The sequence below is a fragment of the Rhipicephalus sanguineus genome, chromosome 10 (assembly GCF_013339695.2).
Source record: "Rhipicephalus sanguineus isolate Rsan-2018 chromosome 10, BIME_Rsan_1.4, whole genome shotgun sequence".
NCBI lineage: Eukaryota > Metazoa > Arthropoda > Arachnida > Ixodida > Ixodidae > Rhipicephalus > Rhipicephalus sanguineus.
The window spans coordinates 121,212,681-121,238,293 of NC_051185.1; the positions used below are offsets into that span (position 1 = coordinate 121,212,681).

Sequence of the window (25,613 nt, forward strand, 5' to 3'; positions counted from 1 at the left end):
ACCACAATTGGCCTTGCCCTGACATGACACTTGCATAGGGTGTTTTTCCTAAGCAATTTGAAGCGCTGGCATAGCTCTTTGTTAAAATACTTGACTGCAATGCAGAATGCCTGGATTGGATTCTGGCTCGAGCCATGATTTTTGTACTTTGCTTTCATCCGGATTTTTCACTCATGGACAACGCCGTCGACACCGGCCCCGGACTTCATGCAACGTGGGCTCCTGAACGCTATCGCTCAGGATAGCGTTAACTATTTCTGTCCCGATAGCTATTCTTTTCCCTGGGTTGATATAGACCAGCGGTCCGCAGTGACCGCTGGTCTATATCTAGGCAGCGGCCCGCAGTGACGCAATTTAGTCCCGCAAGGGCCGGGGCAGTAAAAAATGTAGCAGCAGGGGAGGTAGTTTGCAAATATTTGGCAGTTGAAGTATGCAAGGAGGCCCTGGAATGTGACTCCACTCTTGCCGAGAGAACGCCTATTGACTTGTCAGATCTGGTGAGACTTCTCCACTTCTGTCTGTCCAACACTTACTTTGTTTTTAAGGGCGAATTTTACAAACAACTACATGGCACAGCCATGGGGGCTTCAATCTCGGTCATTGCCGACAATTTGACAGTGGAGTCTGCGGAACGCCGAGCGCTCTCATCGTTCACTCCAGCCCCGAAGATTTTCCTTCGCTACGTCAATGACTGCTTTTGTGTTATCAGGAAAGAAGATTTGGATCCGTTTGTGCACCGCGTGAATTTCATTGAAAAGTCCCTTCAGCTTACCATTCAAGAAGAAAATAATGGAGAATTGCCTTTTCTCGATGTTCTGGTGAAACGCGACGGTATTGGGCTCTCTTTCGCTGTCTTTAGAAAGAGCACGCACACCAACCGTTATTTACATTTTAATTAGGTACACCCTGCAGCGCACAAGAGGTCCGTCGTGTCATCTTTAGTGCAGCGTGCCCACAAGATTTGCAGCAAGTCTGTTGATCTATCCTCTGACATAGAACGTGTGCGCCGTGACCTATCGGGAAGTGGTTATCCGGATTCCTTCGTGTTTTCCGTCGAACGCAAGTTGGAGCGTCCTTCCACAGCCCCGTCACATTGCTCGAAACGGTGCAGTATTGCACATTGCTCGAAACGGCGCATAAAAGTAAAATAAAAAGTATACCCTATGTGTCTGGCGTGAGTGAGACTTTGGCCCGTGTTCTGCGCAAGTACGACGTACACGTAGCTCATGTACCCACGCGCAAGCTGAAACACACTCTAGTGAACGTGAAAGACAAATTACGGAAAACGTGCTTTCCTGGTGTTGTGTAAGAAGTCCCGTGCGCGAACTGCGATAGTGTGTACATAGGTGAATCCGGGAACTTCGAGCGACGGCTGAAACAGCACAGCAATGATGTGAAAAACGAGATGGTGTCATCAAACGACCTCGCCGAGCATGCGCAAGCCTCAAATCATGAGATAGACTGGAGCAAAGCACGTGTCGTCGCTACCGAGAAGGACTTGACTTCTAGATTGTATCTAGAATCTTTGACGATACAAACGAGAAACAACACGCTCAACCGCACGGACGGTAATCGGCCCCCCGCATACGCAAGATGTTTAGGTCACGTGCTGTAGAATATTTAAACGCTTAGCTTCCGCCTTTCGCTCCCATTGTGAACAAGGCTCCCGTTCTGGGTGCCGAAACGTCATTACATTTTTATTCTCTTGTGGTCGGCGTCTTCGTCTTTTTTATTCAATGATTCTTCCCGACCAGACGGGCGTCCGTCGAAGCCTTGATTTCATGTACTTACTCTGGACTGTCGGCATCGTTTTCTTGTTCTTGGCGTTTATTGAAGGCCTTGAAAAGCGCGCCAGCTCTTCTTCTTCTTCTTGTTCTGAACTCGTTTTATGCCGTGCCGTTTGGGATCGCATCTTCTTCATCAAGAATAGATCGGTGCCCAATATCTTAATTTCATATATCTTTTATTTCATATATACCGTATTGGAGCGAAAGAAGGACATCATACTGTGGCGCTAAACTCGAAAAGAAACACTAAGAGGCAAAAAGAAGTAGGAAAGTCGGCCTTTTACTGTTTATATTTGAGTTTTCCCTTAGATCATCATGTCCTTCAGTAAGTGCCAACGCGCCCTAAAAAATAATTGTGGAACACGATAGCAAAACAATGAGGACACAAATGGAACAGATTGGATGAGACCACGTTGTTTGTTTTGGTCACGATTGTTGACGCAGCGCTGGTTTAATGAATGTGGCTCAGTTTGATTGAAAGAGATGCAGCATTTGGCTCATTTTTTATTAGAAACTGCCTTTGTGAGTTCACGTTAAAATAAGGAATAGCCCCATTTTCATTCGAACTGTTTTAGAAGTTAAAGATACTTAGGCGCGCTTTACGCTCCCGTGAAATTCAGCAAAGTTTCGGTTTCTGCATTTGGCTCTTTTAAAAAAAAACGCCACAAATGCACAATGAATATCCTTCTTGAAAACATTGAGCCAGCCATGCGCTGGCGCATTCGTTGCCTAGCCTAACGATTTCGTGAGACTCTGTGATCTCACATGCTTTCTCCATCTAATTACACTACTGGATTGGACTGGAATTTGGTAAGCTATCTTCTTTAGAGTAGAATGCTCGGAAGCCCAGACACTCTTGAAGCACATTCCTTGTATGCTCCTTCCATTTAGGCATCTTCCCGTTTTTTCTTGTAGGCATCTTCCTACAAGACAGGGGGAATGTCACGCCGTCGGTGCACAAAAATAATTCTGTTTTAGCGGCGGAGCTGTTCTACGGCTCGGCATGACGAAAGATGAGTGTCCGCGCCGGATGTCACGCTCCGGTTCACAGATACACCCACGAATGACGTAACTTCCTTGGTCGTGGAAGAAGCGGTAGCCGCTCACTGAAACGGGCAAGCGTCGCTCGAGCGTGAATAGGACCTAAGGGTCATCACGCAAAAACAGGTACCCATATACGCCCATAGATGGCGTAAATGCCCAGGTCGCAGACGAAGCGGCAATCAGAACGGAAACACATCAGAACCCAATCTCCTCTGTTTCTACATATTTCACACCAGATGGAACTGTGATAAGCTTTTATGCTTAGCATAGCATTCTGCTTCTTTCACAAGGCGACATTTTGTATTTGACAGGCATGGCACGTTTTCACACTAAAACCGCGACCTTACTACCTTCTTTGTCACGGGGTTTCCGCATTTCCGCTAGAATATAGGGCATGACGGTGACTTTTCTTCTTTTTGCCATCTTCTGTCCATGGTTCAGCTCTGCTTTCTCGGCTTCAGTTTTTTACAAGTTCTCTAAATGTAAATTAGGATGGACATTTTCGTGCTCTGCAAAGCTCTCCAGCAACGCGCATCGAATTCGGCTGTCACAAATCGAGTACTCTGAACGCATTCGACTGTTTCTTTCAGAGCACCACACTTCAGTCAATAGCGCAGGTTTCTCTGCTGAGATATGCGGGCGAGATCGAGACCTGCTCATATTGATCTTGGAGCTTTTCGTTTCGGCATGGCTGCGCGCATGGTGTTTCCTGGGCGCCTGAGCGCCTTGTCTGTGCGCAACACAAGACGCGGCGGAGTGCTTCCCCTTCCGGCCTCCGATGGTTCTAGATAGGACCTTCACGTACAGCTCGGCCATAGTTGTTAAGCCGAAGTGCATATGTGCCTTGCGAGTGAAAAAATTGACGAGCCCTTCTGCTATAGGGAAAATGAGGGCAGGCAAAGTTTGACGAGCGCGTGCCGGACTTAGTACTTTTCATTCCTTCTGTCTTTTTTTGTTTCTTTTTTCTTCTTTTTAATAAATTGCGCAATGCTTCCTCTAAACTATTTTCTTTCTTCATGCCAGGAATTGGACCATCATGCACGTTCTTAGTAGCAGAACACTTCAGTTGCTACAGGCCACAACGACGGCCATGCGTTCATATCCAGGGGAACAATGAAATGCGGTAACGTGAAATGACAAATCACCTCGACAAAAGATCAGACTACCATATCAGAAACAGCTGATCGCCCACAAGACCGCGATCGAGAGGGCATCAATTAATGGAAAACAGCGCATACAAATATGTATGCGACTAGCTCACCTTGGAAGTAAAGTAGCCAATTGGGCTAGTTTGAATATACTCGTGCAGGTCAGCGCAAACAAGACAATAAACATAAGTACCTGTGTCGTCCACTATCTAGTGTCTCTTGTCTTGCTTGCAATGGCCCTCATAAGCCCCTTCGAAGGCTCTGTACGCTTGCGGGCCCCGAGTTCTTCGCGCACGTGCCGCCACTAGCTTCGCTTAAAAAAAGGAAGCAATTTAGAGTAGCGCTTACTTTAATGTGGTTGAGCTGTTCGCAGCCGTTTAAGCTGCACAGGAGATAGATTACAGAAACGTGCATTTTTAACCAGTTTCTCTGTTTAGAAAAAAACCATTACCGTCGTTGAACGTGGTCAAACTAAGTTTGTTGAGTGATAGGTTGTGAGCCGCAAGGGTCGACGGACTCGCTCGTCCTTTTAACAGCGAGGCTGTTACAGCTGGCCACAGTTTTTCCGGTGTTCAAATGATGATGATGATGATGATGTCCTATTCTTGATGGCGCTCACCCACAAAGGGGGATGGGCCAAGAACCGGGCGGCAGGATGCTTAAGGTAATCACCAATTATACAAAACAAACCTTTAAATTTAGGTTAAAAATGTAATTGTTGAAGGAGCAAGCGGACAGACTATCGTTTCGGTAGTGTCTAAGATAAATAACAGATTTCGAATCAAAATTATGGACAGAGATAAATAGACTAACACGGTAATCTTTTTGTTTCATTGATGTAATCGAACACAGCAGAGCAGACATCCCTGTGGCGTTACCCTAACAAAGTGCCGCCAAATGATAAAATTTCTGGAACATTCATTGCTAATCCTAACTTCTTAAATGACACTACAAGGTATCTTTTTCTCTGATTAGAGTAGCGGCGACAAAATAAAAAGAAATGATCTGTTGTTTGAATTTGATTGCAAAACATGCATAACGAGGACGCCTTGAGGCCAGCTTTATGTAGGTAATAATTCAATTGCGGAATCCTACATCGTAATCTGGTGTATGAAACTTCTAATTGGCGAGATAAACACCATTGTTCATTCCAGCCATATCTTAGATGTGCGAAGTCTAAACTGTCCTCATGATACCGGCGCGCGCTCTCTTTGTCTTCTTCTTCATCTCCCCCGACACATGCGCCCGGCGCGCGCTCTCCCGCTGCGGCGATTTCTCCTGCGTGGTATGCAATAACTCGGATGGCCCAGACAACGTGCACAGAGAGATAGAGAGACGGAAGTAAAGAGATAAAAAGAGAGAGAAAGGCAGGCATAGAAATTTGGAAGAAAGGAAAGATATCAAGAGATAGAAGGTCAAAAAAAAGAGAGAGAGAAAGAGATAAACAGATAGAAAAAAACAGGAAGCGAGAAGTACAGAGAGACAGAAAGAGAGAGATGAAAATAAAGGGATAGAAAGAAACAGAAAGACAGCCCTATCGAAAAAGAACAGCGTTTCCAGTGATTCCCAGTGCGTTTCGGTGCACTGGGCGTCACTGGAGACGCTGTACAGTGCGTCCCAATATCTCACAGCGTCACGGGAGTAGTGTGTGCTGGTACACAGTGTACAGCGTGACCAGTGCCGTCCGCTGCGCTGAAAGTCACTGCGAGTACTGTACAGTGTAGCCCGGTGTCTTGCAGCGCACTGGGAGAAATTGTGGACACTGTACAGTGTCTGCCCTCGCACTGGGAACACTGGCGGCGACATCCACCTCCGGGTTATCGAGTTTTTTTTTCTTTCGAGCCTTTTAAAGAAAGTGATCTCTCTTTTGCTTGGTTTTGAACTGCACAACGACATTGCTTTTTTCGGGATTTCTTGACGGAACATGGTGGAATGTGTATATTTCTTGTGGTAATATCCTATGAACTACAGCGTTACCTTTTTTAACGAAAAGATCGGTCACGCCTTCATTCTCTCTTTGCACCAGACCCTACCCTGCTAGTTTACACCAGCGCGAATACTGCTCCATTCGAACGGTTCTCTTTTTATGTTGGTGAATGAAAATTTCGTTGCTTTTTCATGTTTCGCGAATACTTGCGTTTTCTTTAATTAAAGGAGCACCGACATCAAATTTACGCATGTCAGGATTTTTGCATCCGCGAGTAGTTATCGACCGACCCCCTAGTAGTGATTCGCGACCCAAAATGCAACTGAGGGACAAATAACTATCTGTTTTATTGATTTATATCACCGGTATCTAGCACGATTCAAGACGGCCGGCAAGCCCACCATGTTATAGCGTTTTAGCGCTGGCAGCGCTTCCTCGCGGTCACCTCCAGACCGCTCCCCAGCTGACCGCATGCCTACATAAAGGAGTGACGTGAGGCGTTGCGCTCAGCTAACATTTCGTCTGCTAGGCGGGCACGTTCAGTCGCCGTCAAACGTGTCGATTAGTGTTGAAGACGACATTCTGGAACTTGGAATCGCCAAGATACGCGACGTGGCGAATGATTTTCACTTCAACCCTTTGCAATACAGCGATTCAAAAATGGACGCCGTTCCCAGCAGCAACGAGGAGGTGCCCGGGGACGCTTGCTTGGGCATGCTCGCTGGTGTGTCTCAATTAGCTATATCAGAGCATTTTAGCATGCACGGCGTTCCGCTATACTCAAGAGGGTCTATGGAATATCGGTATAGCGACTGCACACCAGCGGCGAAATATTCTTCTTTGCGCCGCCAGATGGCCCTACCTATCCGGCCTCTCACGGTTACGGCTGCAGTAACCCGGTATTACGCTAGCGCAAAAAAGTCTACGGACAAACTAAAAGTCACTATTAACGCTACCTGCGTGTTACTTCTTAGCGATTATATTTATATCTATACGCTACTCCACTTTGATAATGTGTGGTCGTGTTGGCGTGTACCGTACGTGTAATAAAACGACACACTCATGCCGCTTTTTCCGCGCTTCCAACAAAACAATTTTAACTGCAGCTCACAACGGTTTCCCGACATGCTGACTGACCAACACACGTCGAATAATGCTCTTTCCTTTCGCCTGTCTTGGTGGTTTGCTTCGTGTAATTTCATGAAATCATTCAAAGTGGCGCGACGAAGATCAGGCATGAAGAGTGAGTGTTTCCAGGCGTCGGCGCCACGATAAAAACACTCGGATCGTTGATGTCATCGCTACTAGCGCATCGTCACTCGGGATGGTATGCACCACACCGAACACGTCACAGTAGTGTCGATGTCGCAGGATGCTGACAGCCCCTTGGAGCTTTCGCACGCTCTTTGCCCTCAAAATAAAATAACTTCCAGGTCTCTCTGTCTGTAGATGCGGCAACAAATTTCTCCCTAATCTCCTCAAATTCTGAGTTTATGAACTGCATACTTTCTTTTTGATCTTCAATACAGTTGCGAAGCTCGCGAATCTCATTACAGAAATCCCTTTTTGGCGACGTTTGTCACGTGGTCGTGACGTCGACGAAGGCAGCAGTCGGCGTTTGCAGGATGAAACTGTTTATTTGGCCGAACTTGTGGCCGGAAAATGAGAACTAGAACTACAACAATACACGCTGTACAAAGATAGCGGCGAACAGGGCGTCGTCTGTCGATCAACTGACAAGTGGTGAAGCGCGTCGGCTTTTATACAGGCGCTATCGAACTTTCCAGCGATATCGCTGCTTGTTGCGCATGTTCTAGAATAAGTTCGGGAGTTCGCGTCTTGCGCGCAATCTTAACAAAACGATCTACTAATCTCGCGAAGCTTCTCGAACACTGAGGCGCGGTTCGCGCTGAGCGTTGCTGGCAGTCTTTGTGGGCGAAAACGGAATACAACAAAAGTGATAATAAGGAACGCACGTGGCAATGCCCCCCTCTGAAGAAGCATCGTCCCGATGCTTAAAACAGAACATGGGGGGGGGGGATGGTCAATGCATGCAAAAATAACTATAAAAAAAGAAAGTACAATAAACAATAATCGCAAGCAAGAAAGTACAATAAAGGAAAAGTACAGCCTTCAGATCACTAACGCGCGTAATAGGGCTTGAGGCGCACGACATGGACGACGTCAGGTCGTGCACGGCGCCGCTGAGAGTTCGTAATGCCGTCAGGGACAACCTCGTAGTCGAGTGCGCCGAGGCGTCGAAGTACCCTGTACGGTCCGAAGTATCGTCGAAGAAGCTTCTCACTAAGTCCCCGTCGGCGTATTGGCGTCCATACCCACACACGGTCACCGGGTTGGTATTCCATGTGGCGTCGTCGAAGGTTGTAGCGGCGGCTGTCAGTCGTCTGCTGGTTCTTAATCCGCAGGCGGGCGAGCTGTCGTGCTTCTTCGGCGCGCTGTAGGTAGGTGGTCACGTCGATGTTTTCCTCGTCGGTCACGTTTGGTAACATGGCGTCGAGCGTCGTTGCCCGGCTCCGTCCGTAAACCAACTTGTATGGCGTCATCTGCGTCGTTTCCTGTACGGCCGTGTTGTACGCGAAGGTCACGTACGGAAGGATGGCATCCCACGTCTTGTGTTCGACGTCGACGTACATGGCCAGCATGTCGGCGATGGTCTTATTTAGACGCTCGGTGAGGCCGTTGGTCTGTGGGTGGTACGCGGTGGTCCGGCGGTGGCTTGTGTTGCTGTATTCCAAGATCGCCTGAGTTAGGTCAGCCGTAAACGCCGTACCTCTGTCGGTGATGAGAACCTCTGGGGCGCCGTGTCGAAGGACGATGCTCTCAACGAAGAACTTGGCTACCTCAGCGGCATTGCCTTTGGGCAGGGCTTTTGTTTCGGCGTAGCGGGTGAGGTAGTCGGTGGCCACGACGATCCATTTATTTCGGCAAGTCGACGTTGGGAACGGCCCCAAGAGGTCCATCCCGATCTGCTGGAATGGTCGCTGAGGAGGCTCGATCGGCTGAAGGAAGCCTGCTGGTCTTGTGGGCGGTGTCTTTCGTCGCTGACAGTCTCGGCACGTCCTTACGTAGCGAGTGACGTCGGCGGCAAGGCGCGGCCAGTAGTACTTTTCCTGTACTCGTGCGAGCGTGCGGGAAAGTCCGAGGTGTCCAGCCGTCGGGTCGTCGTGCAGGGCATGCAGAATTTCTGGTCGCAGTCCTGAAGGTACAACGACAAGGTAGCTGGCTCGGGCAGGAGAGAAGTTCTTCTTTACGAGGACGTTGTTTTTCAAGGAAAATGATGCCAACCCTCGCCTGAATACTTTTGGGACAACGATGGTCCTGCCCTCCAGGTATTCAACTAGACTCTTCAGCTCCGGGTCGGCTCGCTGTTGTTCGGCGAAGACGTCGGTACTTATGGCTCCCAAGAAGCTGTCATCATCGTGGTCGTCGGGCGGTGGTGGGTCGACGGGAGCACGAGACAAGCAGTCGGCGTCGGAGTGTTTCTTTCCGGACTTGTAAACGACGGTAATGTCGAATTCTTGAAGTCGTAGGCTCCACCGTGCGAGCCGACCTGAAGGGTCCTTCAAGTTAGCTAGCCAACACAATGCGTGGTGGTCGCTCACAACTTTGAAGGGCCTGCCGTAGAGGTAGGGGCGAAACTTGGATGTAGCCCAGATGATCGCTAGGCACTCCTTTTCCGTTGTGGAATAGTTCGTTTCTGCCTTTGATAGCGACCGGCTAGCATAACTGTTATGTTGGGGGTTCGGAGCCCCGCAGCACAGGAACCACACGAGACAGCGGCTAGCAGGAGACTGTTTTACTGCTTTCTTTTAGAAGCGGATGAGAGGAGGCAGAGGAAGTTACAGCGCGGGCAGAAGACGTAACACGATATGCAGGAGCTGGGGACGAGAGTCTGAGGAAGGCGCCGTGCGCGTGAGCGCGTCGGGCAGCACGGGCAAGCGAGGCACAACCTCTGGAGTGACCGTGTGTCGGTTGATGTGCGCGTACACGACATCCCTTACCCCTTAGATGGGGCCACCGTATCGGTCAGGTGGACGCCGATCACGTTGGGGCCTAGGCGCACTTTGGTGCAGCGCGGACCCGCTGGGTTGGTCATCGCGAGCTTGCGTCGCACAAGTGTCCAGCCCGGCCTCAGCTTCGCTATGCTCGGAGTCGGGCGTTGTGGGCAGATCATGCGGCGGCGGCGCTTCCGCTGGGAGCGAGATCACGTACGGAGCCGGCACTGTGTCTTGTTGATCACTTGCTACTGGTCCGTTCGTTTGATCGTTCCGCGGCGAATCTTCTGTCGGGTAGGCCTCTGCACCTGGCTTTATGTGATCAAGGTGCCGACGAACCGTTCCGCTTCTTGACTTGATTAGCCAAGATCGATGTCCGAGTCTCTTTAACACGGTTCCGCCAACCCAAGCAGGACTTCCTGCAAAGTTGCGGAAAAAGACTGGTTGCCCGATTTCTATCTTTCTTGGCAACTCAGCAACGCTGTGGTCAGTGGTCACCCTCTCAGCTGGTCGCGGCTGAATGCGTGTCAGTGCCGTTGAGAGCTCGCGGCCGAACATGAGTGCAGCTGGCGTTTTGCCCGTCGTTACTGAAACGGTGGTGTGCTGTTTCAGCTGAAAACGAGCCAGCCTGCACGCAAATGTACCTGACTGATCCTTTGCAAGTGCCTGTTTCGTTTCATACACCATTCTTTCGGCTTGCCCATTCGTGGCCGGATGATAGGGCGCACTTGTGATGTGCGTCACCCGATTCTTCTTCAGAAATTCTTCCATTTCCGCAGAAACAAAGGACGGGCCGTTATCCGTGACCACCCTTTCGGGAATGCCGAAAGTTGCGAACAGGTTTCGCAGTTCCTCGATCAGTGTCGGCGACTGTATGTTCCGCATGGTGCGCACTTCGAGCCACTTGCTGTATGCGTCGACTACAATTAGGAGCATCCTTCCCTCCACAGGCCCAGCGAAGTCAGCGTGGATTGTGTGCCATGGTGTTGTCGCACGTTTCCACTCGGGAGCTGGTGCTTTAGTTGGCGTTTTCTGGTACTGGCAGCAAGTTGCACAACTTTTGACCACCCGCTCTATGTCGTTGTCGACACCGGGCCACCAAAAATAGCCTCGAGCGCACGCCTTCATAGCTACCACGCCCCTGTGACCTGCATGTGCTAAGTCGAGCACGTCTTTCCTTGCTTTCTCTGGAACGACCAGTCTGGCACCACGGATAACGCAGCCTTCCTGTAGCGAAAGCTCGTGTCCAAGCTTTGTGAACGCCGAAAATTCCTGCTTGGGCAACCGGCGTAGCTCTCCGTTTGATGTTAAGGCAGGTAGCGCAAAGAGACACGGACACAAGCGAAGAATAAGTGCACAGGACAAGCGCCAACTTCAAACTGGCCTTAACATGAGTTCCCACAAACTAGCCCAGTTATCCGTTCTTGTAAGCTCCGTTTGAGACGGCTGTCATCACGCGGGATAACAGTGGGTCATTCCGGGTCAGCTCAGCCAGTTGACGCGGTGACAGCTCGAAACGTGGCGCGGATGCAAGCATAAGCACATCTCCCGGGGAGCATGGCTCATCTACCTGCGCGGGCAGTGGCAGCCTGCTGAGTGCGTCAGCATTTTGGTGCAGGCGTCCAGGCCTGTACACCAAGTCGTAGTCGTATGTGGCCAATTTCAGACACCATCGAGTCATCCTCGGTGACAATATCTGAGGGATTTGCTTCTTTTCCCCCATGATGCCTAGGAGCGGTTGGTGATCCGTTAATACGGTCACGCGCCGGCCAGCGACATACTGGTGAAAGTGGCTGACGCCATAAACCACCGCAAGGCCCTCTTTATCGAGCTGCGAGTAGTTTTTCTCAGCGGTTCCCAAAGTTCGTGACGCGAATGCAATGGGAGCCTCTCGGCCGAACGCATCCTTTTGAGCGAGAATTGCGCCGATGCCGTATGGCGACGCATCCACGGACAGAATGAGAGGCCTTTTTTCGTCATAATGCGCAAGGACTGTCGAAGACCGAATCATCTTCTTAAGCATCTCGAACGCATCCTGGTGTTTTTTCTCCCACTTCCAGGGCGTGTTCTTCTCGAGAAGCCCATACAACTCTGCAGCTACCGTCGCTCTGTTCTCCAAAAAACGATCGTAAAAGGCGAGAAGCCCTAAGAAAGCCTGCAGAGATGTCTTGTCAGTCGGTTTTGGCGCCTCGAGGATCGCCTTTACCTTTTCTTCGGTCGTATGGACACCCTGAGCATCGATTTTATGACCGAGAAATTGGACTGAGCTGATGCCGAAGCGGCATTTCTCTTGCTTGAGTCGCAGACCTTTGTCGCTTAGCCTCGTTAGGACTTCCTCTAGACGTTGCGCATGCTCTTTAACGTCCTTCCCGCTGACAATAATGTCGTCAAGGTGGACACTCACCCCCTGAATTCCGGCCAGTGTAGTCTCCATCATCCGCTGGAAGATGGCTGGCGCAGCGGATACTCCAAAAGGGAGACGATTCACCTTGAACAGTCCTTTGGTGGTGTTGACGGTGAGCAATGCGGCTGTCTCGTCGTCCACTCTTAGCTGCTGATAGGCTTGGTACAGGTCTAGCGTCGAAAATGTCGTCCCACCGCGCAACTTTGCGAACACCTCCGCAGTTGTCGGCAGTGGGTACGCCGTCTTCTTGACCACCGCGTTAACTGTGCTCCTGTAATCTCCACAAACGCGAAATGTTCCATCCTTTTTGCGCACCCACACCAAGGGTGTGGCCATTTCGGCGTGTTACGTCGGCTCCAGGATGCCTTGTTTTTGCAGGCGGTCGAGCTCTTCCTCCATAGGCTCTTGGTAAGCTAGGGGTACTGGACGTGCTTTGGAAAACTTGGGTGTGGCACCTTCTTCCAAGTCCAAGTGAACCAATGGACCCACGTAGCCGTCGATACCTTCCTTAAATACATCAGGATGGCGTGCGAGAACCTCCTGGATCTCTTGGCTTGGTTCGGCGACCTGGTTTATTCCGTGCACACGGATGTTCAGTGCTGAGAACCAGTCACGTCCGAGCAGGTTGCACCCAGTCCCTTTCATTACCAGCAGGGGCAGCACGTAGTCCTTTGATTTGAAACGCACACGAACTTGTGCCGAACCGACGGTGTCCAGTTCTTCCCCTGACCAGGTGCGTAAGTCTAGGGGTTCTCTCGAAAGCTTTGGGGCGTTCGATGGCCACGTTTGGTGGTAGGTAGCCTCACTGATGAGAGAACATGCGGCGCCCGTGTCCACTTCGAATTTCAGGGGCCTTCCCTCGACTTTCACGTCAACGAAGAACTTAGGGCAGGGTTGTCGCCCACTCACGGCATGTAGGTCGTAGCATCTATCGGTGTCTTCGAGGTCGTAGCACACAGGTTGGGCGTTAACCATGTGAGTTCCTTGCCGGGCGTTGAGGTTGCCTTCTTTGTTTTTCTTCTTTTTGGAGATGCAGGCGCTCTCGATGTGACCCTTTTTGGAACAAAAACGGCATTGCGCTGTCCTGAACTTGCAGGTGTCAGCCTCGTGCCAGCCGTCGCATCGATAGCAGCGCCGTTGCTGAGCCGAATGTTTGCTTTCTTTTTTAGACTGCGAAGTCTTGTGCACCTCCGCGGAGCTCGTCGCTCCCTTAAGCCCTCGTTGCTGCTTCGACGCACTTTCGGACGACAGTGCCAAGTCCAACGCGCGTTGAAAAGTCAAGTCTTTCTCCGCGAACAGTCGCTGCTGCAGATACTCGTCGCGGATGCCGCACACGAACCTGTCGCGAAGCATCACATCTTGGGGCAGCATGGTGGGGTTCGCCAGAACGGCTGCGTGGCCTTCTGCCGGTGGCGTCGATGTAGCAGACGTTCTCGCAGGCACTCCGAAGTTACAGTCAGCTGACAAGCTTCTGAGGGCTGCAACGTAGTTGCTGATCGACTCTTCCGGCCGCTGGTCGCGTCGCTGGAACACGTACCGGCTGTACAACTCAGACGGTCGTGGATCGAAGTGTTTCTGCAGAAGGGCAACTATGTCGGTATAGCCCACCTCTCCAGGCGTCTTCGGTGCGACCAGAGCGCAGGCAGTCTCAAAGGTGTCGGCTCCGCATAGCGTCAGGAGGAGCGCGCGCTTCTTTTGCTCGTCGCAGACGTCATTCGCCACGAAGTAGAAGGTCAGGCGCTGGATCCAGGATGACCAGTTCTTGCCGCTAAAAAGCTCGATGGCGGCCTGCATTCCTCCAGTAGCCATGGGCGTAACCTAGAGAGCTGCGCACTTATAAAATTTCACTTCTCGTCGCCAGTGTTATGTTGGGGGTTCGGAGCCCCGCAGCACAGGAACCACACGAGACAGCGGCTAGCAGGAGACTGTTTTATTGCTTTCTTTTAGAAGCGGATGAGAGGAGGCAGAGGAAGTTACAGCGCGGGCAGAAGACGTAACACGATATGCAGGAGCTGGGGACGAGAGTCTGAGGAAGGCGCCATGCGCGTGAGCGCGTCGGGCAGCACCGGCAAGCGAGGCACAACCTCTGGAGTGGCCGTGTGTCGATTGATGTGCGCGTACACGACAATAACTGATGACCCTTTCCTGCCCGGCAGTCTTCTGCACAAGGACGGCGCCGAATCCTACGCTGCTTGCGTCGGTGTGGATTTCCGTGTCGGCGTATTCATCGAAATGCGCTAGTATCGGAGGCATCTGAAGGCGTCGTTTCAGTTCTTCAAATGCTTCGATTTGCGCCGTTTCCCACTTGAATGGCACGTCGGTCTTCGTGAGGTGAGTTAGCGGCTCGGCGATTCCTGAAAATCCCTTGACGAAGCGCCTGTAGTAGGCGCACAAGCCGAGAAAACGGCGCACGGATTTGGTGTCGCTGGGTGGCGGGAAGGCAGCGATGGCAGCTGTTTTCCGCGGGTCTGGGTGAACACCATCCCTGCTGATAACGTGACCCAAAAACAAGAGCTCCTCGTACGCGAAGCGGCACTTTTGAGGCTTCAAAGTGAGGCCGGAGGTCTTGATTGTTTCAAGTACAGCTTCAAGGCGCCGGAGGTGTTCGTCGAAGCTTGAGGCAAACACAACGACGTCGTCCAAGTACACGAGGCACGTCTGCCACTTCAAGCCAGCCAGCACTGTGTCCATAACACGTTGGAATGTCGCAGGTGCCGAACAAAGACCGAAGGGCATGACCTTGAACTCGAAGAGGCCGTCTGGTGTTATAAAGGCCGTCTTTTCTCGGTCTATCTCGTCGACTTCGATTTCCCAGTAGCCGGTCTTGAGGTCCATCGACGAAAAGTACTTCGCGTTGTGGAGTCGATCCAGGGCGTCGTCTATCCGTGGAAGAGGGTACACGTCCTTCTTTGTGATTTTGTTCAGGCGACGATAATCGACGCAGAAACGTAGGGTTCCATCCTTCTTCCTCACTAACACTACGGGAGACGCCCACGGACTCTTGGACGGCTGGATGATGTCGTCGCGTAGCATTTCGTCGACTTGCTTCTTAACGGCGTCCCTTTCTCGCGTCGAAACCCGATGGGGACTCTGACGGAGTGGTCGAGCATTTTCTTCCGTTATGATACGGTGTTTAGCAAGGGGCGTTTGCCGGACCCGTGATGACGACGAGAAACAGTCCTTGTATTTCTTCAGAAGGCATCGGAGCTGTTGGTGTTGGCGGGCAGGAAGGCTTGGGTTTACGTCGAAAGATGGCTCAGGCATTGCGGTTGTCGTTGTAGCTTCGTCAGAATCTGAAAAGGCAAACGCATCGCTGACAGCCAAGATTTCTTCGATGTATGCAATCGTCGTGCCCCTGCTCAGGTGTCTGTATTCTTGGCTGAAATTCGTTAGGATCACGCTTCCTTTCCCTTCATACAGCCGAGCAATGCCACTTGCGACGCAAATGTCACGGTCTAGCAGCAAACCCTGATCGCTCTCGATGACACCTTCGATGCATTCAGCCGTTTCGGTGCCGACGGGAATTATGATGCTGGATCTAGGAGGAATGGTGACTTGATCCTCGAGCACGTTCAGGGCATGTTGACATGCGTTCGTATCCGGCGGTGTCGCTTTCTCCGACGATAGGGTTATCGACTTGGTTCTTAAGTCGATGACGGCGCCGTGGTCACTTAGGAAGTCCATTCCAAGTATCACATCCCTGGAGCAGTTTTGTAGGATTACAAAGCTCGCAGGATAAGTCCGGTTGTTGATAGTGACTCTCGCCGTGCAGACACCAATCGGTGTTATTAGATGGCCTCCAGCGGTCCGGATCTCGGGGCCTTCCCAAGCAGTCCTAATTTTCCTCAACTTTGCTGCGAACGGCCCACTGATGACGGAATAGTCGGCTCCAGTATCGACGAGAGCGGTGACGTTGTGGCCGTCGATCAGAACGTCGAGGTCGCTAGTCCGCCGTCTTGCGTTGCAGTTACGTCGCGGCGTCGGGTCACGGCTACGTCGGTTTGCACCGCTGCTTCCGCGTTGCGTCGTCAGGTCTGCTTCCGGTCGCAAAGTTTCGTCTTCAGGACGTCGACGTCGTTCGGCGTGCGGCGGGGGCTCGGAACTTCGTCGCGGTGTCGTCGTCGACGGCGGAGGATCTTCAGCATTTCGTCGTTCAGCAACCGCACCTCCACCGGTTGCTGCCCTTAGTTTTCCGGATATGGGCTAGGCGTCCGGCCCCGGTTTGGGCCAGTGTACTGCCGGCGGTGCGGTGACATGTAGCGGCCGGGCGACGGTGAGCGGGAAGGTCGTCGTTCTTGCCACTGTGTGCCTGTGAGGTAGTCGTCGATGTCGCGAGGCCGTTCGCCTGGCTGCGGGCGCGGCGCGTTGACGGGGAATCCGCGTAGCCCCATCTGACGGTACTGGCAGCGGCGGTACGTGTGGCCGGCCTCCCCGCAGTGGTAGCAGAGCGGGCGGTTGTCAGGGGAGCGCCAAACGTCGGTCTTCCTTGGCGCGTAGCGCGGGGCATAGCGCTGGGCGACAGGAGGACTGTAGGGTGTCGGTGGTGGTGGCGGCGGCGGCGTCTGGCGGCAACGTGGCGTCTTGACGTGGACGAGGAGCGGGGGCGTTGCGTCGGGCTGCGGCAGCGTAGCTCATTGCTTGTGGCTCAGGCTGCGCTGGTTCAGGTGCTCCCAGAAATTGCTGGATTTCCTGGCGTACGACGTCGGCGATCGGGTCCACTTGAGGCTGGGAGGAGGGCAACAATTTACGCAGCTCCTCCCGCACGATAGTTCTGATGGTGTCACGCAGGTCATCAGATTGTAGCGCGTGAACCTCTCCGAAGGTCGTCGTAGGAATGCGGCGGTTGTACTGTCTCGTACGCATTTCCAGCGTCTTCTCGATCGCCGTTGCTTCCGTGAGGAATTCTTGGACGGTCTTGGGTGGGTTACGCATCAGTCCAGCGAAGAGTTCTTGCTTGACCCCTCGCATGAGGAAGCGGACTTTCTTTTCCTCGAGCATGTCGGGGTCAGCGTGGCGGAAAAGTCGGTTCATTTCTTCCGTGAAGATGGTCACGTTTTCGTTCGGATGTTGCGCCCGTGTCTCCAACAAGGCCGCGGCCCTTTCTTTTCGGACGACGCTCGTAAACGTCGCCAAAAAATTGCGACAACCGGCACAACACAACAAGTGCAGCACACTGAACATTTGTCAACACGATAAAAAGAAATAGTTGTTAAAGTCTGCAACAGCGACAGCTGTTGGAATTAATGGCAAGTTGGTGAACTAAAGCATGTTTTACAAACCTCCAGAAAAAATTGGAGAGTAGGCATGCCAAGATGACGTCCAACGTCCAACGTTGTTTCCGACGATGCTGCGATTTCCGTGCCTCCAGTGCAAGTGCACATGTCCGCTCTCCGCGCTCGCTGCATGTCCGTTAATCTTGAGGGCTGCAGAACAAAATGACGGCGATTAGCCATGCCCACTGGCTGTCGCTGCTGCCGAGTGGTCGACTTTACTTGTCCCTCTGCTTATATTGGCTCCGGCAATAAGACGTCCAACGTCCAACGTTGTTTCCGGTGATGCTGCGATTTCCGTGCCTCCAGTGCAAGTGCACATGTCCGCTCTCCGCGCTCGCTGCATGTCCGTTAATCTTGAGGGCTGCAGGACAAAATGACGGCGATTAGCCATGCCGACTGGCTGTCGCTGCTGCCGAGTGGTCAACTTTACTTGTCCCTCTGCTTATATTGGCTCCGCCAATATGACGTCCAACGTCCAACGTTGTTTCCGGTGATGCTGCGATTTCCGTGCCTCCAGTGCAAGTGCACATGTCCGCTCTCCGCGCTCGCTGCATGTCCGTTTATCTTGAGGGCTGCAGAACAAAATGACGGCGATTAGCCATGCCGACTAGCTGTCACTGCTGCCAAGTGGTCGACTTTGCTTGCCCCTCTGCTTATATTGGCTCCGCCAATATGACGTCCAACGTCCAACGTTGTTTCCGACGATGCTGCGATTTCCGCGCCTCTGGTGCAAGCGCACATGTCTGCTCTCCACGCTTGCTGCATGTCCGACAAACTTGAGGGCTGCAGAACAAAATGACGGCGATTAGCCATGCCGACTGGCTGTCGCTGCTGCCGAGTGGTCGACTACTTGTCCCCCTGCTTATATTGGCTCCGCCAATATGACGTCCAACTTGTTTCCGGTGATGCTGTGATTTCCGTGCCTCTGGTGCAAGCGCACATGCCTGCTCTCCACGCTTGCTGCATGTCCGACAATATAGACGTCTGCAGAACAAAATGACGGCGATTAGTCATGCCGGCTATCTGTCGCTGCTGCCGAGCGGTCGGCTTTGCTTGTGTGCTCATTTTAGTTAAGGCTTTCACAGAAGTTAACATTCTCTACAAGGCCTCGTTAATTTTTTGAAAGTGGAATAAGAAGCCTCTGAAGATCAACGTGCAAAGCTGACGAGCGGGACGGAGCACGTCAGGAAAATTCGAATTTTGCTAAATTCTGATTCCACGCAGGCGTTTCAGGGGTGCCCACCCGTTTCACAGGCGTGTCACCTACGATAAAACGCCACGCTTACTCATCAATTTTAAACAATTTCGCAGCTCCTAAACAAGAATCTGCGTGGATCTTTTTTTTTCTGTGGCTTGGACCAAGAGTGAGTCCTGCACTGTTTTTGTTATCCGATGTCTGGATAGCAGATGCGCTAAGCAGAACGTACTTTTAGAAGGTATTCATACATGGCTGTGATTTCGTGGTTCAAGCACCTACCACTCTTTAGGCGAGTTGCTTGTGCCACGAAACTGCGTGGCATGATGAGATGCTCGCGAGGCCTTCTGTCTAGGATTCGCTGTCTAGGCTTCGTTTTAAACTCCCCTTGAATGCATGCCAACTGCAAGGGCAGTTGCGAAGTGCTCCCTACACCAAAATTAATCATGTCGGGCATCAGAGCAGTATCATCTATGAGTCCGTAAGCCAATACACACAGCTGCACGTTTTGTTCATGCTGTTGCTGATAATGGTGATTAATTATAATGCCGGGGCGCCCTTTGATTGGTGGACCTTTAAGCGACCCACGTATATGCGCGATTCACATGGTGCCACGCTTGGTGCAATTATACCCTCCTGACACGCTATATTACGCCTGTTAACGGGACTCCTCCCGCTACCTCACACCTATAAAGGATTTTTTTTTGTCGAAGCGGTGTTTGTCCCTGGCATGGCTCTGTAGTAAAACACCTGACTGCCATGCTTAAGGCCTTGGTTCAAATCCCGCTCGAGCCGATGTTTTCTATTTTCATTTTGTTTGCACCTATTTCTATTTCTTGCTCAAGGAAAACGTCCATTTTTTTTACACCGACAACGGAATATCTGCGTAACGAGCTCTTTAAGACTATTGCATTAATGAGATGACATTGATACCTGTTCTGTCATCTAACCTTATTTGTCATCTCATTTTGTCATGGCACTAAAGATGGACCAATATCAATTCGCATACTCGAAAGAGAAAGCGCTTAACAGCTCGAGCCCCAGGAGCCGCGAGGGCTGATTTCGCAACACGCTGAATGGCGCGAGGCAATGGGACCGTATGATGATCAGTTATCCTGTTATAAACGGCTGCTTGTTTCTCTGGCGCACTTTCTATTCTCGAGCAATTGTGGCCGGAGGGGTATTCGTGAATAACTTGAGCCAATACGCCACCTCGCAGAGAGAGCGCGAAACAGGCTATTGAGGGCCATGTGGCAGACTACATTCACTTTCGCACGTGCAGTAACGGTTCTGGTGGATGGATCCCTCGTCAGGAAAGCAAAAAAAAAAGAACACTACATTCCAAATAAGTTTTTGTGCGTTTTACTGTGCACGTGGCGAGTATAAGTGAATAGTATCTCTTCACAAATTTCCTTTTTCTGGCTGGAGGGCGAATAACGGCGTAAATAACCGACCTCCGCTTCGGCAAAGTTACTCCGACGACGTTTGGTTGTTCTCGGCACTTCAGGAACAATACGCCGCTGTGCGGAAAATGTGTGGCACTCTTCGAATGAAATCAACGAATCCTAAGGATAACACAGGTGGAATGAATCAGGATCAATTTATGGGAACGTCACGAAACGATACAAGCTGGAGACGCCGTAATGGAGGGCTCCGGATTATCTCGACCAGCTGGGATTCTGGAATTGCACATTACGCGTGCATCTAGCATTTCACCCCCATCGAACTGAATCCGCCGCAACTGGGATCGACCCCGCGTCTTTCGGGTCAGCATCCAAGCACCTCAGCCACTGTGCCACAGCGGCAGGCAAAAACGAAGTTTTCGTAGTGATGATGTAAGCGTGCTTGCTGCGTGGCATGAAGCAGGCCTGAGATGCGTGTTATACAGGGTGTTCAAAGTTAAGCTTTATGGTTTCCTTAAAATACAGGACTGGGAGGTACGTGAAAAGCATCTTTGCAGATAAGTTCTTTATACAGGGGTACACAAAGTGAGATAATAATTATCGCTGGCAGCCGTCCAATAAACTAATATTGAATAATGAACATTTTATTGAGTGTAGCAGGCTGGCATGTGTGCATTGAAAAATGGAGGCAGCCGTATTTCTACGCAGTTTCATTTGGAAGAATTCTTGCACGTCTGTGCCCCGAGATATCCTTTAGCAAAGTTTAAATGCGGTTTGCATGATTTCGCATGCAAGACAGTGAGCACTGGCGCAAAGGTCCTCACTGATATGCCGCGGCAGTTACGTGCACATTACGTGCACATTACGTGCGGCGTTTAATATGACAACGGGTCGAAGGCATAGGCAAAGATGATAACGATTACCCTTTTGCTATCGGCTGGCGATAGCAAGCAATGACTGCTCGTCGCATCGGGTAGGGGTTTTGCGCAAATGCTCCCTGTCTTGCATGCGGAATCACGCAAACTGCAATTAAACTTTTTCAGCCGGATATCTCGGAGCACAGGAATGCTAGAAGAGTTCTTCCAAGTGGAACAGTGTAGAAACGCGACTGCCTCCAACTTTTCAATACAAACTTGTCCGCTTGCTGCGCTCATAAAAATTTCATTGTTCAATCTTAGTTTATTGGACAGCTGACAGCGATAATTATTATATCACTTTGCGTACCCCTGTATAAAAAACTTACCTGCAAAGATGCTTTTCACGTACCTCCCAGTGCTGTATTTTAAGAAAACCATAAACCTCAACTTTGAACACCCAGTGTTGTGACGTACAGTAGCTTTGAGCCTTTCTGCTTAGGTGTTGCGCGCTCGAGTTCCTTGATCTGTGGGCACGCGTAAGAGTTATAGGCCAACATAATTTAGTAACGTTGATTTAGCAAGCCTGATTTCTCATCACAGGGTTCATGTAGTTAGGAAAGGGCCAATTCATACCTGCCTATAACGGTACATTGCTGTAGCAGCAGGTGAGCGGAAGAATTTGCGGGAACCACAATTCCGCTCACGTATGTGGATCAGCTGACACACACACGCACAGACAAATGAAAAAGGCTCCGCGCATTGCAAAAAACGTTTCCAGCGATCATGTACGCAGCAGTTAGTAGACTTTTTTTTCTCTCCTCCTCTTTTACATGAAACCTTATTTCGCTTGGTGTACCATCCCCGCCTCATCGTTTGGGTTTGAACACCTATTTATACAAGAACGCGATGAAGTAACCAGCCGACAAAGTCGCTGCAAAATACTGACGTGTCGCCGTGATGCTCTAGGCAATCAGGATCTGGTAAACGATAATCGCCGGCAACTACCGAGTGCGTTAGCCCACTTACTTTCCAAACACTGCCTAACAGTCTGCCTGCCTTGCCGATCAACACGGCCCGCGACAGCGCAGCAGCACTTAACTAGCAGTAGATGAGAACGGCTGATATGCGTTTTCACTTCGCTAATAAGCCAGCAGTGCAAGAGGATTGGCCATCGGGGATCACAGGCTGAACAAAAACACTTCGCAGCCGCACTTTGATTTCTTGTGCGTCAAAATTCATGCCATACGTTTACACGAACAGTGCAAAAACGTTTATTTTATCGTCGATCTTGCCCTTTGCGGCAACCAAAATTAGGTACTCGGCAGCAGATGCACTCTCACCTTCAACAAAACACCGCGTTTTCACATCGCAATCTAGGAAGCACAGCAATATTTCCAGCAGGAACAATTCGCACATGGACCTCCTGACCATCGCCATCTTTGCCAGTGTTGCCTAACTTCGCAGCACCCCATGGATTTCATTTTAGGTGCGAATACTACTTAATGGACCGATCTCACCAGATGACCTGCGCATGCGCGAGTTTCCGATAGCAGCACTGCCACCATCTTAGTTGGAGTACTCTGAGCGCTGCTGGTTCGGCTGCTTGCTGCGTGCTGCAGGTATATTGTCGTTTGGCATGAATCCTCACCACAGAAGACAATTGAACGCTGTGTTAAACTGTGCCCGGACCTCTCATGTATGTTATTTTACTTCAGGTTACACTGCATATCCTAGCTTTAAGAGAAAAAAAGAACTGTAGAAAAAGTTTACATGTGACCAGGCCGCGGTCTCGTCGTGTTGATGGGCGCGCGTCGCTACGCTGAATAAGTATTAGTTAAAAAAAATTAAGACGAGAAATCATGTTCCTGTCGTCATGAGAGCAAAAATCTTTAGTGAATGTCAGCACGCGAGCGATACAAGTTACAGTGTACGGAAAATAACTTGCCCAAACGTAGAGCTCCCCGCGACTACGAAGGCGGAAAAAAAAAAACAAACCGATGGGACGAAAAAAAAAGAAGACAGCTTTTCGCGCTTCTTTTTTGTCCAAGCAGTACTTTCAATGTACGTAAACTGTGTTGTCAGCGCAGGACTTCGAGCAGAGTGATGCGTTAAACGTGAATGAATATGAGACGGTCGCCGTGAAGCAGGTTAGAAGCGCGCCCGCGGGGCGACGACTGGCTGCATGCCGTTTGCAAAAGTTTAACGTCACGGAAATCTTGTGAACGGCAAAATATTTCCTGCTTCACAAGGGATGGATGAGTCAGTAAGTGGTTTTGGTGACACAGACAATGTGGCGGATGAGCAGTAGCCCGCTTAGGCCGGCGGCGGCAGCCTCACCTGATTGCTCGGAGCCGATATCGTCGCTAGGCCTATACTGCTTCGAAGATGCAGTGTATACGTACGTACGTATGTATACGTACGTTAAGAGCCGCCTACGCTTATATAAGAAGCTAAGCTCTGCTACCGCTGTTGCTGCTTTACGCTGCGTTCGCGATATTATCACATTTTGAAAAGAATAGGAAAATCCCGGCGGTGAAGTTGGCTGCGATGCCGGCACGATCGAATTTTCGCCGTGCACTCCGTGGCGCGAGCTGTACACATAAATTTGCCTTCTATCACAGGTATCGTTCACGCTAGACACTTCACAGTCGTGATCGCTTTTGATGAGAGGTCGGTTTAGGTGTCGCTATATATTTAAGCGATCTCTGTTTTGCCCGGAAAACACGTTGTATCCAACCTGTCGCCGCTGGCGGCGATCGCCCCGACGAGGGGATCGAGCGCACCTCAAGGAATTATACCCAGCCGAAAACAGACGAACACAGGAAACGGTGAAGGAGACAGGAAAGCGGCTAGACTACGAACTCTTTGCACACGTTGTATGAAGTTTTGCAGTCGCTGATCGGCACATTAGTAGCGCAGAAAGCTTGTTATGACGCAACAGATTGTTGCTAAATTACCATGCATTAATAATAATAATATCTGGGGTTTAACGTCCCAAAACCACCATATGATTATGAGAGACGCCGTAGTGGAGGGCTCCGGAAATTTCGACCACCAGGGGTTCTTTAACGTGCACCTAAATCTAAGTACACGGGCCTCAAACATTTTCGCCTCCATCGAAAATGCAGCCGCCGCGGCCGGGATTCGATCCCGCGATCTGCGGGTCAGCAGTCGAGCGCCATAACCACTAGACCACCGTGGCGGGGCAGCTCGTGCAGAGGGAATGGAGGAAGACAAGTTTCAGCGCAGTCGCATTTTCAGCCCAGCTTAAAAAACTAGGGTCTTTAGAATTACGTATGTATGCATTTTCTATTAAATGAACACACCACCTAATACTTACGTAGTGATGTTGCGCCTCAGATATGCGTGATATTTACTTTTTGATCGACAAGGTTCACAAGTATGAACAGCCGTACCAGTTCAAGTTGGCTGGCCCTTGGGCAAATGGTTCAACTTTGGCCGAGTGGCTGAATCGAGTGACGTGCCGACAAACAGAAAGACAGACAGACCAAAATTTCTCCGTTTAAGTATCCCAAGAAACACTATCGTCTTTAATAAGGCTCATAAAGCTCGATAATGCAGCTCGCCGATGCACCAGCTATGTGCAGCTGAACGTACCGAGTACTCTAAGTACCGGCATGCACTGCGGAAGCGGTGGCGTAGAGCAACTCACGGTGAGATCGGTCTATTGGATTTATGACATGCACTGATTCCAGTAAAGTTATGGCATAATGTGGTATTATGCGCTTTCGTTGTTCTAACTGACACAACAATTATATTTTTATTGTTGAGTGCGTTCTGTCGAATCTTACAGTGAACCCTACTATCACTTTTTTCCGGGGTGCAAGGGTGGAAAGAACTGCTCTAGTATGCACCAAAGAAATCCAATGCGTGCGTGAAACAGTAGATCGCCAATGATTTCCTTTAAGCGTTGAAACAATGACGGTGGAGGTTGCCCCTCCATCTGGTGCACATCTTGATCTGCAAAGGAAGCCTCCGCGAGACCTCCTTGATTGTCTTGTCGCTCGATGCCATCACGATCCTCGCTACCGCAGGTCTCTTTCTGAGGCTCTCCGTCGGTCTTTAGTATAGCGCTTGACGAACCATCCCTGTTTCCAGTGGAAGAAAGGCCTTTCGGATAATTCAACAGGTTGGTCACCGCATTATCCGGCACTTCGCACTCGCGCTTCTTTTTTCCTATTGTGCTCTCCTCGTTTGTGGTTGCTTCTTGTTCTGCTGCTATTCTGAACATGATAGTCTGGACGCTGTTTGGCCTAACAGAGCGGACCGTTTTTTCGGCTGTAGACATTGATGATGTCTTTATCCCTCCCCTGAAAAGTTCTTGGCCACTGCGCTCCGTCGCCGAGGAAGTTGTGCATAAGCAAGGACATATAGCCGCTCGCTGCTGACTGTCTGCCACGTTGATGACAGCCGCACTTTGGGGCGGAAGATCGCTAGCTGTGTCCTTGTTACGTCCTTCACCAATTTTTATAGCTTTCAGCGGTTTTACACAGTTGTGCCTCAAAGCTTTGGTTCTTCTTTTATGCAAGGCATTGCTG

General features: G+C 50.6%; 2 protein-coding genes across 2 annotated transcripts in view; both read right to left on the minus strand.

The window, feature by feature from the left end:
- Positions 1 to 12,671: 12,671 nt before the first annotated feature.
- On the minus strand, positions 12,672 to 14,135 carry LOC119406705 (uncharacterized). The gene has a single exon (XM_037673436.1). The coding sequence runs from the start codon at positions 14,133 to 14,135 to the stop codon at positions 12,672 to 12,674; it is 1,464 nt and encodes a 487-aa protein (XP_037529364.1).
- A 7,362-nt stretch (positions 14,136 to 21,497) lies between these two features.
- LOC125760304 (uncharacterized) overlaps positions 21,498 to 25,613 on the minus strand; it is a 44,413-nt gene continuing 40,297 nt past the window's right edge. The window contains exon 3 of the mRNA XM_049420185.1: positions 21,498 to 21,578. Coding sequence (XP_049276142.1) covers positions 21,498 to 21,578 — 81 coding nt within the window. The remainder of the gene's footprint in view (positions 21,579 to 25,613) is intronic.